We start from the raw sequence: 13,373 nt of genomic DNA, 5'->3' as shown, positions 1-13,373 counted from the left end.
TTCTTGCCAAGAAGATCAAAGGATTTAGTAACCATGTTTTGACCAGTAAGCCATGACTTTGAGGACATATATGTGTTGTGTGTTTAGTGAATCATTATATTTTTCCATCAACACTAATGAAAAGCCAAACGCAACAACATTTTCAATTCACTCAAAACCGAGCCTTTTACATTTCAGTGCATATAGGAGGTGTTGCAAATAGCTATTTATAATCTTTTAGGTGTTTGTGGTTTTCATGAGTAGGCCTGTCAGGAAGTTTAAGTGATAAAGTAAAGCACCGTAGTATATGACAAAGGTGTCAAACTCAGTATAATATGAGTTTGAGATCTCTGCTATGGCTTAGGCCAGGCGTGGTGAACGTCAGTCCTGCAGAGTTTTGCTTCAACCCTAATCAAACACACATGAACAAGCTAATCAAGGGTTACTAGAAAGCTACAGGCAGGTGAGTTTTAATTAGGGTTGAAGCTGAACTCTGCAGGGCTGAGGCTCTCCTGGACCAGAGTTAGCCACCCCTGGCTTAGGCTAATAAGAAAAATATTACCAATAAATAAATAAATAAATTCCCAAACTTCCCATTACGTTGTTGGTTACTGCACATTGCAAAAAAGCTTAGTAACATCCTCGCTCTTTTTATTTAAATGCTAATCTTGTTGCTTAATACAGTGGTTCCCAATCCTGGTCCTGGAGAACCCCCAACACTGCACATTTTAGTGAAGTGACGTGACATACATACATATGGTGACCTATACTCAGAATTCCTACTCTGCATTTAACCCATCCAAAGTGCACACACACAGCAGTTTTGCAGCTTTGCCCAAGACTCGAACCCACAACCTTAGGGTTAGGAGTCAAACTCTCTAACCACTAGGCCACGACTTCCCCATAGATGTCTCCCTATTCAAACACACCTGATTCAACTCATCAGCTCATTAGTGAAGATTCCAAGACAGGGGTCTCCAACCCTGCTCCTGGGCTGCGTTCCACTCCAGTTTTAGACAAGCACTCGCAAACTTCCCTACACACTTCCCCTCGGGGGAATCTCTGCTGCCATGAAGTGCGTTCCACTTCGTGAAGTGGACGAGGGAAGTTTATATAGACAGACCGAGACCTGATTTTGACCGAGGGAGCGAGTCTACAGCCTTGTCCAAATACCCACACTTGCGGTCTTTTCACTTGACTACTTCTATGACGTATTTCCTGTATTTGGCCCAAGTGTTCAAGTGAGGATGAAGACCACAAGTGTGTGTCAAACTTTTCATTACCTAATGGAACACACTTATAGTATTGTAAAAATGCAAGTGTTTACATAGCTTGATTTTAATTTTAATTTTAAAATATTTTAAAATCAACTTCTAAATGTATGTTCAGTAGTCCCTATAACATGACAATTTTTATTTGTGGTGCTTCTAATTAAGTGATAAAAAGCAGTTCCAAATGTTGTACAGAATAAATATACTAATCTATGCAGCAATAAAACGTGCAGCACTTTATTTTACTACAAAATTATATGTAATATCTAATTATTATTAATATTTAACTTACATTGGAAAGGTTTCCATGACTTCTCGCGATCTTGGCAAAATGTCTCGCGATTTATTTCCACAACATGATGCATGATGGGATACACTAAACCACTGGCTTACTAGATGTATTGTGGCTTTCTCAGGTTTCTAATCTACAAGTGTCATAGAGAAAGCGGAGGCTTCATGTCTGGGCGTAGTTTAAACACTTTCTGTCTCTAAACACTGTTGTGTCTCTTTTAGCAAAAGTCTAAAGCGAAATTGAAGGAAATTGAAAACTTTCTTGTTTCTATACATCCAAACAATCACTGCAACAAGAAGTGCTGTGGAGAGTTTGTTGCCTCACTTATGTTTGATGAGTATCAAATCTGCCTCTCAAGAGCGGAGATGTAACTTAAAGGTGCTGTATGTAAGTTTTTGACTAGCCTACTAAAGCATAAAAATAACATTTGTTTGCAGATATTTAAGAAACATGATAAGTTCACATACTTGTTTATCTGAAAAACAATGCTACAGTCAGTTATTCTCCTTTGAAAATGTTTTCAAATATTTTTGTTATTTCGGCACACCGGGTTGCCAGTTGGCGGAAATCACAGTGTATGCTATTTCATTTAATTCATCGTCGAGTGCGCTCGTTCCTGTTTTTTAGTCAATCTGGCAACCTGAGTGTGAGTCAAGTCTGAGGAGGAGTTTGGGGAAAAAACCTCTCTATTTTGAATTTGGACTGCAATACCTAGTACCTACCCACTCGGTGCCAATCCTACATAAACATACACCACCTTTAAGTGAGATTTTTCATGGTGGATTCCCTACAAACAGGGGACGTCCCCCGGACGTTCCGAACGTCAGTTTATGTCCGCAGTACGTCCGCTTTGTAGCGTTCGCTGACGGACGTTCGGAGGGCATTCGTCCGAGCCAGTTTACGTAATTTAATTACAAAACAAATGTAACTGTAATCTGTGTTACAGTGTAAAATGTGTAATTACATTACAGTTACTTATGAAAGTGTTAATGATTACAAATGGAGTTACATCTGAATATTTTCACACATATACATAGGCAATTTAAAATATGAGACACCAATGTTTCAGGAGTTGAAGACACAGAATATGACACATGCTTATTCGATAACTGTTTTATTTCCTATTTTGGTTTATGTAGGCCTATATGATTTTTTTTTTTTTTTTTTTTTTTTTTTTTTTTTAAGATTTACTTTTTTTTCAAGGCATTGATAGATGCCAGTGTTTCCTGTCATAGCCATGCAAAGATTTGATTTCAAAAACAGTCTTATGATTTAAAATCTGTATTTAACCTCAAAAAGATCTGCTAAAGTCTGATTTTGAGGCAGTTGTGGCCTAATGGTTAGAGAGTTGGCCTTGTAACCCAAAGGTTGCAGGTTCGAGTCTCGGTGCTGGCAGGAGTTGGGGGGGGGCTAATGAACAGTGCTCTCTTCCACCCTCAGTACCCATGGCTGAAGTGCCCTTGAGCAAGGCACTGAACCCCTAGCTGCTCCCCGGGTGCTAGATATAGCTGCCCACTGCTCTGGGTGTGTGTTCACTTCTCACTGCTGTGTGTGTGCACTTTTGAATGGGTTAAATGCAGAGCACCAATTCTGAGTATGGGTTACCATAGGCCTGCTTGGCAAATGTCACGACTTTCACTTTTACTATTACTTTTCTAAATTAAACTTCCCAACACTGGACCTGACACCTTGCACCTCAGACAAAGAGAGTTGACAAAATTAAACTAAAATATAAACCCATATTGGATTTTAAAGGGTATCAAACAAACCCCCCCCCCCCCCCCCTTTTTAACTGTGATAATAATAGAATGTAAAATACAAAAAAAAAAAGAGAAAGAAATTTAGTTTTTCAGATTGATATTATTATTGTTTTTTACTATAGTTTAATAGATTTGAATACATTGTAAAATGAAGTTTATGTTAAATTAATAATTTTCAATTCTGGAAAAAGAAAATAGAAGTTAAATACTCACTGAGACGCCTATATGCGGCAAAAAGGCCGATGCTTGGTCTAAATCCAAACGGTCAACAGTCTTTACAAATCTTTTTTCAATGGATAAATGATAGTCCTAGACATATAAAATCATAACACTACTGAATGTGTTCATTTTGTTGTTTTAAGCAATGGGAAGAATTGCCACCGGACTTACCAACTGACAACCAGAGACGCGCGCGCGCACACACACACATACACACACACACACACCCAGAGAGAGCAAGAGCACCGCAACTTTACAATTGTTCAATTAAAATAAACGTATTTTGCTTCATACAACGTGTCTGTTGTCTTTGATTAGCCTAAAGTAAAATAAAATGACATTCAGAGGATTTAAAGCGAAAGTCCCCTAAACGTCCCGAATGGCCGCCGCACGTCCTGTGAACGTCCCCGTGAATGTCCGGAGGACGTCTTCGCGAAAGTCCGCTCGACGTCAAAGGGACCCCACCAGGACCCTACACGCTTTTTTTTGTTAGCTGAGATTTCTTCCCCCTTTTAGAAGTCTCAGATATATAGAGTATGTTTTAATACCGTTCTGCAGTATTTTTGTATGCTGGATTGTTTTTATAATAGAATAATAGATAAACTGCGGAGAAAGTGACCATCGTAATTAATTTAGCTAGTATAATCAGAATCTTTGTTCATTAATCGTGTAGATAGATAAAGCTTTTTATCAGCTTCATTTTTCAAATGTTTTTTTTTTTTGCGTGTTTGCTGTTGTTTATTTGTAAAGAAATACTAGTAGTACACGATAAGCACAATCTGTCGCCACACCCCACTTCACGTGACGTCATGGTGTTATTGCTTCAGTATGTTTCTCGAGTAAAAAACCTGAGCAGTCTTCTAAACGAGAATTAAACGACTGGCGCGTATCCTGCCGACAGTCTTCCTTTAATATACGGTTGGGTTTGCGTAATTCTTTACATTTCCTTTAAAATTCTGCCTGAACATTTAAACATGGGTCTTTTCATTTGAAGCTGAACTTAAGGTCTTTTTGGACCTGTTTTGCTTGTTTCCAGCGCAAACACAACCTCCCAGCATTGTCTTCGCCCACATAGTGATTGTGGTGCTGATAGGCAGACGTTGGCTCTGAAAATCTCACATCTGTCTTCAACATGTCTGGCCCAGGTAATGATCATCTGTTTTTCTTTTCCTTGAAATGCAATAGTGCATGTTTGTGGATTTTAAGTTTAGGAATTGCAATGCATATCATGTTTTTATCAGCTAGTGAGTTCTGCAATAGATGCCTACATTTCGTACTAAGTGATGAAGTTTACAGTCACTGTGCTGAAAACTATCTACACAGTATTTACATTTTTCCATTCAAGTGTGACGTATGCAGTTTCATGCTTGCTGAAGTGAAGGTGTATGTGTTGTGGTGGAAACTTTAATTTTATCTAGGGGTCAGGGGGAAGGGAACACAGGAAGTGAAGCCCACAAAGTGGCTGTGTTCCAGATTTATAGGTTTTCACAGGCTGGGCAGTTTTAAGAGCTGAGAATTATTGTTCTATATAAACGTCTGTGGCTTCAGCTTTCCCTGTTATTTTTCTTTATGTACACCACACATGTCTGATCATACAAAATGATATCTGAAAATCAAGTCATAGCTCTAAGAGTAAATCTGTGTGTGTGTGTACTTTAGAGCAGATAATTGTGATAATAATTATTACTTTAGACTTTCTTACTATAAAATATTCCTAGTCCAATCCACACTGGACTGCATTTTGCTGCTGAACTGGCAGTCAAGTGATTCCTTAATGCCATTAGGACTAATACCACCATCATCTTTGGAGCAACTGTTTTCATAACAAGCTGGGGAATTCAGGCTAGTATTCACCAAGCAGACTGACACCATTTATGTTGAGGGGACTATCAGGATTAATTACTTTGATACCGAAATTACAGATATGTTTTTCAGTCTTGTTCATGTGTAAGTCATTTATCTAATGCATTACTCAAGAAAAAAAAATTGCAAAAGGGCTTGTCTCATCCTTTGTCCTTTGTCTTTTGTTTGTCACTCAAACAGTGTTTTGCACTGGAAAACTGGAATGACAAGATGGGAGTGTTAAAAAAATACAATCACAAGACGTAAATGTCAAAGGTTTTAATGAGGAAAGGTCAACAATTATGCAGCATTATCTAGAAACTGGTTTGCTTTCAAAATACATACATTTCTGCCAGAAAGTTTTCCATGTGATTTGTTTCAAAATCCTTTTTAGGAACTTGCATTTTATTCGTCACAAGTTATGCAGATTTTCTTATTATTTACTACTCTAAACATTTACTGTTGGTAGAATATGTTTGTGAACCATTTTAATTTGAGGGCAATAGCGGATGTCTGCAAGCATCATGACTAAATTTTCATTGAGTAAGTCTGAATGATAAATGACTGCGTTTTTTTTCTCCAGCACTTAACCTAATGCTTTGAGCCACGGACACATGACCATGAATGGGAAGATAACATAATGGAAGGGGGATGCAATTCCATGTGGCAGGTCTTGAGAATCAAATTAGCAACGATTGAGAGCCTAGATTCAACATGAAACCACCAGGATTTTTTTTTTTTTTTTTTTTTACTTTACCTTTTAAACACAAGGGGTGAAAAACAACGTACATATATAATGTTTTACAATGAACACTGTAGCCAAAATTTGTCACCAAACAACGCCCTTTCCTTTCATCAGTAAGCTTCATAACTCCAACAGCAAGTAATGTGCCATGAATGCTCTTAATTCAGTGATTCCCCTGTGTGAGCGGTCAGGAGTAGTTGGGGAAATTTTAACTACATATTAAATTTTTGTTTTACTTAGACACCACCCCCAAAAGTAAAATGTCTGCAAGTGTGTTTCGAGGACCTCAGGCATGTTGATGCACGGCAGGGTCTTCTCTGCTGGCAAAGAAAGGCACTGTTGTTCTTGCACCTCGTGTCTGTCAGTTTTCAATAGACAACTTTTTTTTTCTTTGCACTAATTTGCATTTTCTGTCTCATCGTTTAGGTGGGATATATAATAATGTCTGATCATGCCTGTATGATTGTAGAGGTACAACATTTAATGGACTACACCCTTAATGCTGAAAATGTAAAGAAGCTTTATATGACAGTAGAAGAAGATTTGTGTCAACAGCCCCATTATGTAGAGGACAGCCGATCTGGGCCAGCACAATAACTGTATGTCTTACTAATGGTAAGGGTTATGCCTGGATAATGCCTGGATGAGGATCCTTTGTGATGAGAGAGTTTCATTCCATTCAAACTCATGCCCATATTTTTTTATTTTTTCAAAATAGCTGGTGAAAGATTTGAATAGCCCATATGAAGGGCCTTTTCATATGAAAATGGCAGTTTTGGATTGGTTCAGTGGGAAGATTAAACATGTTTACTAAGCTACACCTGGTGTCTTCACTCCCGAGTAACAATACTGTTTAAAAAGTCTGGGATTGTTTTTTTAAAAAAAGTCTCTTATGCTCACCAAGGCTGCATTTATTTGAGCAAAAATGAATTAAAACAGCAACATAGTGGAAAAACTGTCAGAATTTAAATAAACTTTTTTTTCCCTCTTTTGTTCTAAAATGTCATTTATTCCTGTTATGGCAAAGCTGAATGCGGGTGTATAACAATAAATAATTACTTGTTTTTAAATAATAATATTATATAGTTTGAGGATGCAATACTTGCAACCACTATTGCTAACCCAGAAATTGAGAACTTGAACTCTTGACCTTTAAAAAAAATATCTGAAAAAGTGACATGGATTAATCTGATGGATTAATAATACATTGTAATATAATAAAATAAATTGTTTATTATCCAGCTATCCAGAAATTACATATTTGGCGTAATTGCTGACACCCAGTTAATGCTTTATTTTCATATATCTGGTTGTTGCAGTGTAAAGAGCTGATGTGAAAAACAATTGCACATATATTGTTCATGATGTTATTATACTGTAGATAATGGCTGTGGTCTAAAATAGATCCATCCCACTTCTAGGTGTCTGTATTTTATGAATAAATGAGAATAAATCAGTCAGTTGTTCCAGTCATTTCATTATACATGCTTACTCCCAGTCATATCCCAATGATGAGGCGTGATGGTGGGATTTTCATTGACAGCTTGAATCGAACAATGCATTCCGAGTCATCAGGACTTTCTGCAGCATGTCAGGGCATCTGTGTATGATTTAAGACTCAAAGAGGTTGGCTTATACTAAGTAATAAAAAACAGGTGGGGGAAATCAAAAAAAGAGTGGCTCAAAGACAACTAAATGTGGAGTTTCTGACTTCAAGAAAGAGCCAAACAAACAAAGCATCCAAACATACACACAAACCAAATAATAACTCAATAATCTTGTCACAAAATGTAGCAGACTTGCATGTACCAACTGTGTAATTTAAATAACTAGACAAAATGCCAAGTCTGGATCCAGTATGTTATGAATTCAGATTTATTTTTACAGCATTGCCTTATATGTCTCATCAGAGTAAACTAAGATTATATTTTTTTCTCTTTGCATATTAAATTATTTTATACCAGGCTACCCATCACCACACCAGCCTCCTTATCCCATGTCCCAGCCAGGTGGACACTCCATGCCCCCCTATCCTATGGGAGGTTATGTAGAACCTGGACAGGGGGCCCCATCAGCAGGGTTCCAAGTAGGATACCAGCCAGTTCCAGATCAGCCAATCATGTATCAGCCTGGTCCAGTTAGTCCAGCATCTCACCAGGGCCAACCATATGGAGGTATACATGTCTAAATTTACACTTAATTAAAAAAAAATGCTGGTAGGTAAATGGTAAGCAATAGATATTGAGCAATAGGTCTTGAGAAAAGTGACCAAACAGACCAAATATGCATGAAATTAATAAAAGATTCATTCAAAGGAGCATTAATACAATAAAAACAATGCAACACATGTATTGTTAGATAATGCAGGTTAATAACAATGTGCCTAATGATTTTCCTTGCAACCTTCTCTAGCACCTGTACCTGCACCAGTTTCGATTCCTGCTGGAGTACCACCTGGTCTGGAGTACCTCGCTCAGGTTGGTCATGTCTTCTGGTACTTCAGATAGTCGGAAAGTTTGTATTTACAAGTTGAATGCACATGAATTCTACTGCAAAGTCGTGGTTATGAGAGAGGAAACTTGGGAGTTTCAGATTTGGGGATGAGTCTGTGAGACGTGCTGGATGTAATGGTCGTTGACAGTAAATTTTTCTGTAATTTTTTTTTTTTTTTACTTCGCAATAAAACTAGTTAAGTTGCATTTACAAAATATGATGATTGTAACTCAACTAGTAAATATGAACTTCCCAGGAAGAGTTGAACGCACCAGTTCTCTCTGACATTTACTTTAATTATAAGTGTGTTTATAAGTCTTGTGAGTAGTATACTCTTTGTATTTCAGATCGATCAGATCCTTATTCATCAGAAAGTGGAGTTGTTAGAGGGTAAGTCGTCTTCTGTGTTATGCTGAAGCTGTTTACGCTATAATTTGTGTGCTTGTCTGATTCGTTTTATGTGTTATCTTTATTTTAAGCCTGAGACAATTATTCACTATTACTTTTTTGCTACTTTGTTTAAACTTGTGACTCAAAGACTCAAAGATAGCTCAAATGTTTCAACTTCGCTATATACATTTTGGTCTTCAATAGCAATCATTGGCTTTGAGACCAACAACCAGTATGAGATCAAGAATAGCCTCGGTCAAAAGATCTACTCTGCCAAAGAAAAAAATGACTGCTGCACACGCAACTGCTGTGGTGCCCTGCGCAGCTTTGACATGAAGATCAAAGACAACGCCGATCGAGAGGTCATACGACTCATCCGACCTTACCGTTGTGTCTCCTGTTGGTGCCCCTGCTGCCTGCAAGAGGTAAAACAGACAAGTCATATCAAAGCTCTGCATTTAATTGTGTTACTTACATTAAGTCTCAAAAAACTGAAATCATGCTATGGGACCTGTTGTTGTGTTGTTGAGATTCAGCTAGTGACTCATTTGTAGGAAATGCTGTGTGACCTACTACTGACATGAACATGTGTGTGACTTATGAGTTATAAAGAACAGTAAAAAGAACAGTAAAAACATTTATAATGTAACAAAAGATTTCTATTTTAAATAAATGTGGTAACACTTAACTAAAAGCCTTTATGTATAATGTATTATAATTATTAATAATGTGCATTGTAATACATCATATCTTGTCATGAATAATTATAACTGAATTTAAGATGCATAGTGTAACAATGAATTGATAAGTGTTATAATGTATTAACTGTGGTTACAATTATTGATGAGATTGTACAATGCATGATAAGGTGAATTACAATTCATAATTAATGCATTAAAACTACTTTTTTAATGCAATATAGATAAAGGCTTTAAGTAAAGTGTTACCATAAATGCTGTTCTTTTAAACTTTCTATGCATAAAAAAAAACATTCAAAAAACATTAAGCAGCACAACTGTTTACACAACATTAATAATAAGAAGAAATGTTTCTTGAGCACCAAATCATATATTGGAATGATTTCTGAAGGATTGTGTGCCATTGAAAACTGGAGTAATGGCTGCTGGAAATTCAGCTTTGCCATCACAAGAATAAATTATATTTTAAGTTATTCCATTAAACAGAAATTTATTCCTTTTGAACATTAGTGTATGTATGGACCCATAGCTGCTAGCTTAGAAATCATTTGGGGCATTGCTGTACATTTCTAATTTGTTATGACTATGAATGGCAATATTTCACCTTCAGATGGAGGTACAGGCGCCCCCGGGAACGACTGTAGGGTACGTGAAGCAGGACTGGCATCCCTGTTATCCAAAATTCTCCATCCAGGGGCCAAACAAGGAGACTGTGATGAAGCTCGAGGGGCCCTGCTTGGCATGTAACTGCTGTGGTGATGTGAACTTTGAGGTAACTTTTTAGAATTGGATTGAAAGTGATTGTTGTTGACATGTTGCCTTGTCAATATACAAATTTCACTATACAAAACTTTATAGTGAAACCAATCAAAATCATTTTGAAATTGGCAAGTTTGTGTTTCTAACCATAAATGTGTATTTCTCTCTTTAGCTCAAAGGCAAAGACGGTACTGGGAAGCCTATCGGTCGAATCAGTAAGCAGTGGAGCGGCCTGTTGAAGGAAGTCTTTACTGACACTGACAACTTTGGCATCCAGTTCCCTATGGACATGGATGTTAAGATGAAGGCTGTACTCATGGGCGCTTGCTTCCTTATTGTGAGTATTAAGCTAATGACATATTTAATGATCTGCAATAGTCTGAATGCTTCATAATGCCTTGGAGAGCAATGCAGTACCACAGATCTCTAAGCATTATGCAACCACAATCCATAAATTAATAAATTCTCTCCTGGATATGAATGTGAAGCTAGCTTTCTACTACTGAGCTACAATATTGATATATTGTGACCCTGGACCACAAAAGCAGTCATAAGTAGCATTGGTATATTTGTAGCAATAGCTAACCATATATTTTAAGGATCAAAATGATCGATTTTTCTTTTATGCCAAAAATCATTAGTATATTTATAAAGATCATATTCCATGAAGTGATTATCTTTTGATTAGTAATATCAGGGCTTAAAGTTCTCCGGCATGCAGCGTTTGGCTGTGAAAAGAAAGAATCCTACTTTAAAAAAAACAAACAAACAAAAAAAACTTTAAATATTTAACCCCTGCAATATGCAATCCTAAGGACTTCATTTGGAACTTTAAAGGCAATTTTCTCAATATTTAGATTTTTTGCACCCTCGGATTCCAGATTTTCAAATAGTTGTATTTCGGCAAAATATTGTCCTATCCTATATTATTAATTCAGCTTTCAGATGATGTTTAAATACCAATTTTAGAAAATTGACGACCGTTATGACTGGTTTTGTGGTCCAAGGTCACACACACACAAGGTTCTTCCCTACTAGATTCTGTTCTGACTCTTTGATCTTTGTTTTCTTTTTCTTTTCATAGGATTTCATGTTCTTTGAAAAAGTGGGAGACACAAACCAGCGCAATACTGTATTCTCTTAGAGCTCCTGGAAAGTTACTTTTTAAGTGACAGTTTCAACTAACTCATCATCTTTCAAGTCTTTTTTAAACTGATGAAATTCTCACATTTTTTAGATGACGTCTGAGTCTGGACTTCTTTTATTTCCTGCATTTTCTTAGGTAACCAAAGCTATAGACAGCTGGCACTGCAGTGAAACCAACAGACACGTTCAAGGTCATTTTTTTAGTGTTCACGTGGCCAGCAATATTTACAGTGACAGGCGAGGTATCATGAGTAACTGTTTAATGGTGCCTTTTAAACAATCATAGCCTATAATTATAAATTACTATTACAATAGTATATCAACTAACAGTTATATCTTTTTGTTACTTTAAATTTTTCTTTTTTTATTGGAAATAAAATGTAACCTGCAACCCTACACATGTATTTCTAGACTTATTTCATGCATAAAGTATATTTTTTCCAGTTTTTATAAAGGAAATTCAGTTTTATTTTGCTAAATGCAAGGCATTTTAGTTAAAACATGCAGATGTTCCTACAGCCAAGTAATGCATGATGATGAGGGTTACATGCAAGTTAATGACTCTGGCAACAGCTGAAAAGAGGAAAAAGCAAGCAAGTAGTTGCATGGTTTTCTGTATGTATAGACCAGTGACTTAATATGGGTATAATGCCAGTTTTTTTTTTCTAATAGCTTTTTTTGATGTGTGTCTGAAGAATGAGTGCCCTACAGAGGGCGCTTGTCAGCTTATTAAAGCCAGCTTCTCAATGAGTTCATCTTAATTCTTGGGATGTTAAATATTAATTATTTGCCAATTAAATCCTTGAGTAGCATGAAACACACATGCGAATTCAGAAAACATAGTCCTATTAATAGACTTTAATATTAAAATTACTGTCCTCATAAAAAAAAAAAAAAAAAAAAAAAAAAATATATATATATATATATATATATATATGTCAAATAGTCTGTCATTATATACCACATGAAAACTTTTTTTTTTGGTTGGTTATATAGAGACTTGCCTTGTATCAGTAAGAGAGTATACTGAATGTATAACATTATTAAAATATACAGACCGAGGATTGTTGAAAAAAAATTTTGTTTAACGTCTGTGTTTTGGTCACTGTGTATTTCAGACTTTGATACAATTTTACTGCATTTATGCGCTGGAAAATATAGTTATAAAGTTAAAATATGTAGTTATAAAGTTGTTCCCTATCACTAAGAGGGTGTAACAATAATAGAACACATGGACATCAATTTAAATTTTGTACACTTTCATTTTGTTAATCAAGTTTAACATCCCAGTAGCTAAATACTAATTTCTTCAACTTGTATAGTGTTAGAATGCTCTCTGGTCTCCCCATGTATACTCAATATATATGTGTCTTCTTGTATATGTGTTTGTATTTATTTCTATAATATACAATAGTATTATAACATTATACATAATAAATTTATAATATAGTTATGTTGGTGGTTTGTGTGATTATATTACTGCATCTAGGAAAAGATTTAAAAACATACTGTGCACGTTGTTGCAAAACCCCTAACATAAAGCCAAATAAAAGACTTCAGATGTAGACTTAAGCTAAAATAACCATCATTTGTAATTTTACAATGGCTAACCTAAAGAACAATAGTCTCTGTCACACTTTTTATGCAAAATCATAAACAAAATCACACCTTATGGTTTGTCTTAATGCACGTGCACAACGATTAGTGTTCACAATAGACAGTTCAACACCCCCTTTTTATAACTATGTTTTGTGTTTATTTTAACATGATTCACATTAA

The 13,373-nt window shown here is 36.1% G+C and overlaps 1 protein-coding gene across 5 annotated transcripts; it reads left to right on the top strand.

Moving 5' to 3' along the window:
• Window positions 1-1,910: 1,910 nt before the first annotated feature.
• On the top strand, window positions 1,911-11,990 carry plscr3b (phospholipid scramblase 3b). Of its 5 annotated transcripts, none has more exons than XM_042727497.1 (9): window positions 1,911-1,929; window positions 4,558-4,666; window positions 8,073-8,282; window positions 8,521-8,585; window positions 8,949-8,991; window positions 9,196-9,416; window positions 10,300-10,461; window positions 10,621-10,785; window positions 11,533-11,990. In XM_042727497.1, the coding sequence occupies exons 2-9, from the start codon at window positions 4,654-4,656 to the stop codon at window positions 11,590-11,592; spliced, it is 939 nt and encodes a 312-aa protein (XP_042583431.1). In that variant the 5' UTR covers window positions 1,911-1,929; window positions 4,558-4,653; the 3' UTR covers window positions 11,593-11,990. The 5 variants fall into 5 exon arrangements, with proteins under 5 accessions (XP_042583431.1, XP_042583428.1, XP_042583429.1 ...); XM_042727494.1 differs by lacking the exon at window positions 1,911-1,929 and adding an exon at window positions 4,288-4,444; XM_042727495.1 differs by lacking the exon at window positions 1,911-1,929 and adding an exon at window positions 4,297-4,439.
• Window positions 11,991-13,373: the final 1,383 nt, after the last annotated feature.

This window comes from Cyprinus carpio, chromosome B7, assembly GCF_018340385.1.
Source record: "Cyprinus carpio isolate SPL01 chromosome B7, ASM1834038v1, whole genome shotgun sequence".
Taxonomy (NCBI): Eukaryota; Metazoa; Chordata; class Actinopteri; order Cypriniformes; family Cyprinidae; genus Cyprinus; species Cyprinus carpio.
Note: the sequence above shows the minus strand (reverse complement) of the source record. Positions and strands in the feature narration are given on the sequence as shown.

Excerpts from the sequence above, each read along its gene's own strand:
- plscr3b (XM_042727497.1), top strand. Across the intron at positions 8,283-8,520 it reads CCAGGGCCAACCATATGGAG|CACCTGTACCTGCACCAGTT; the intron begins GTATACATGTCT and ends AACCTTCTCTAG. Across the intron at positions 8,586-8,948 it reads GTCTGGAGTACCTCGCTCAG|ATCGATCAGATCCTTATTCA; the intron begins GTTGGTCATGTC and ends TTTGTATTTCAG.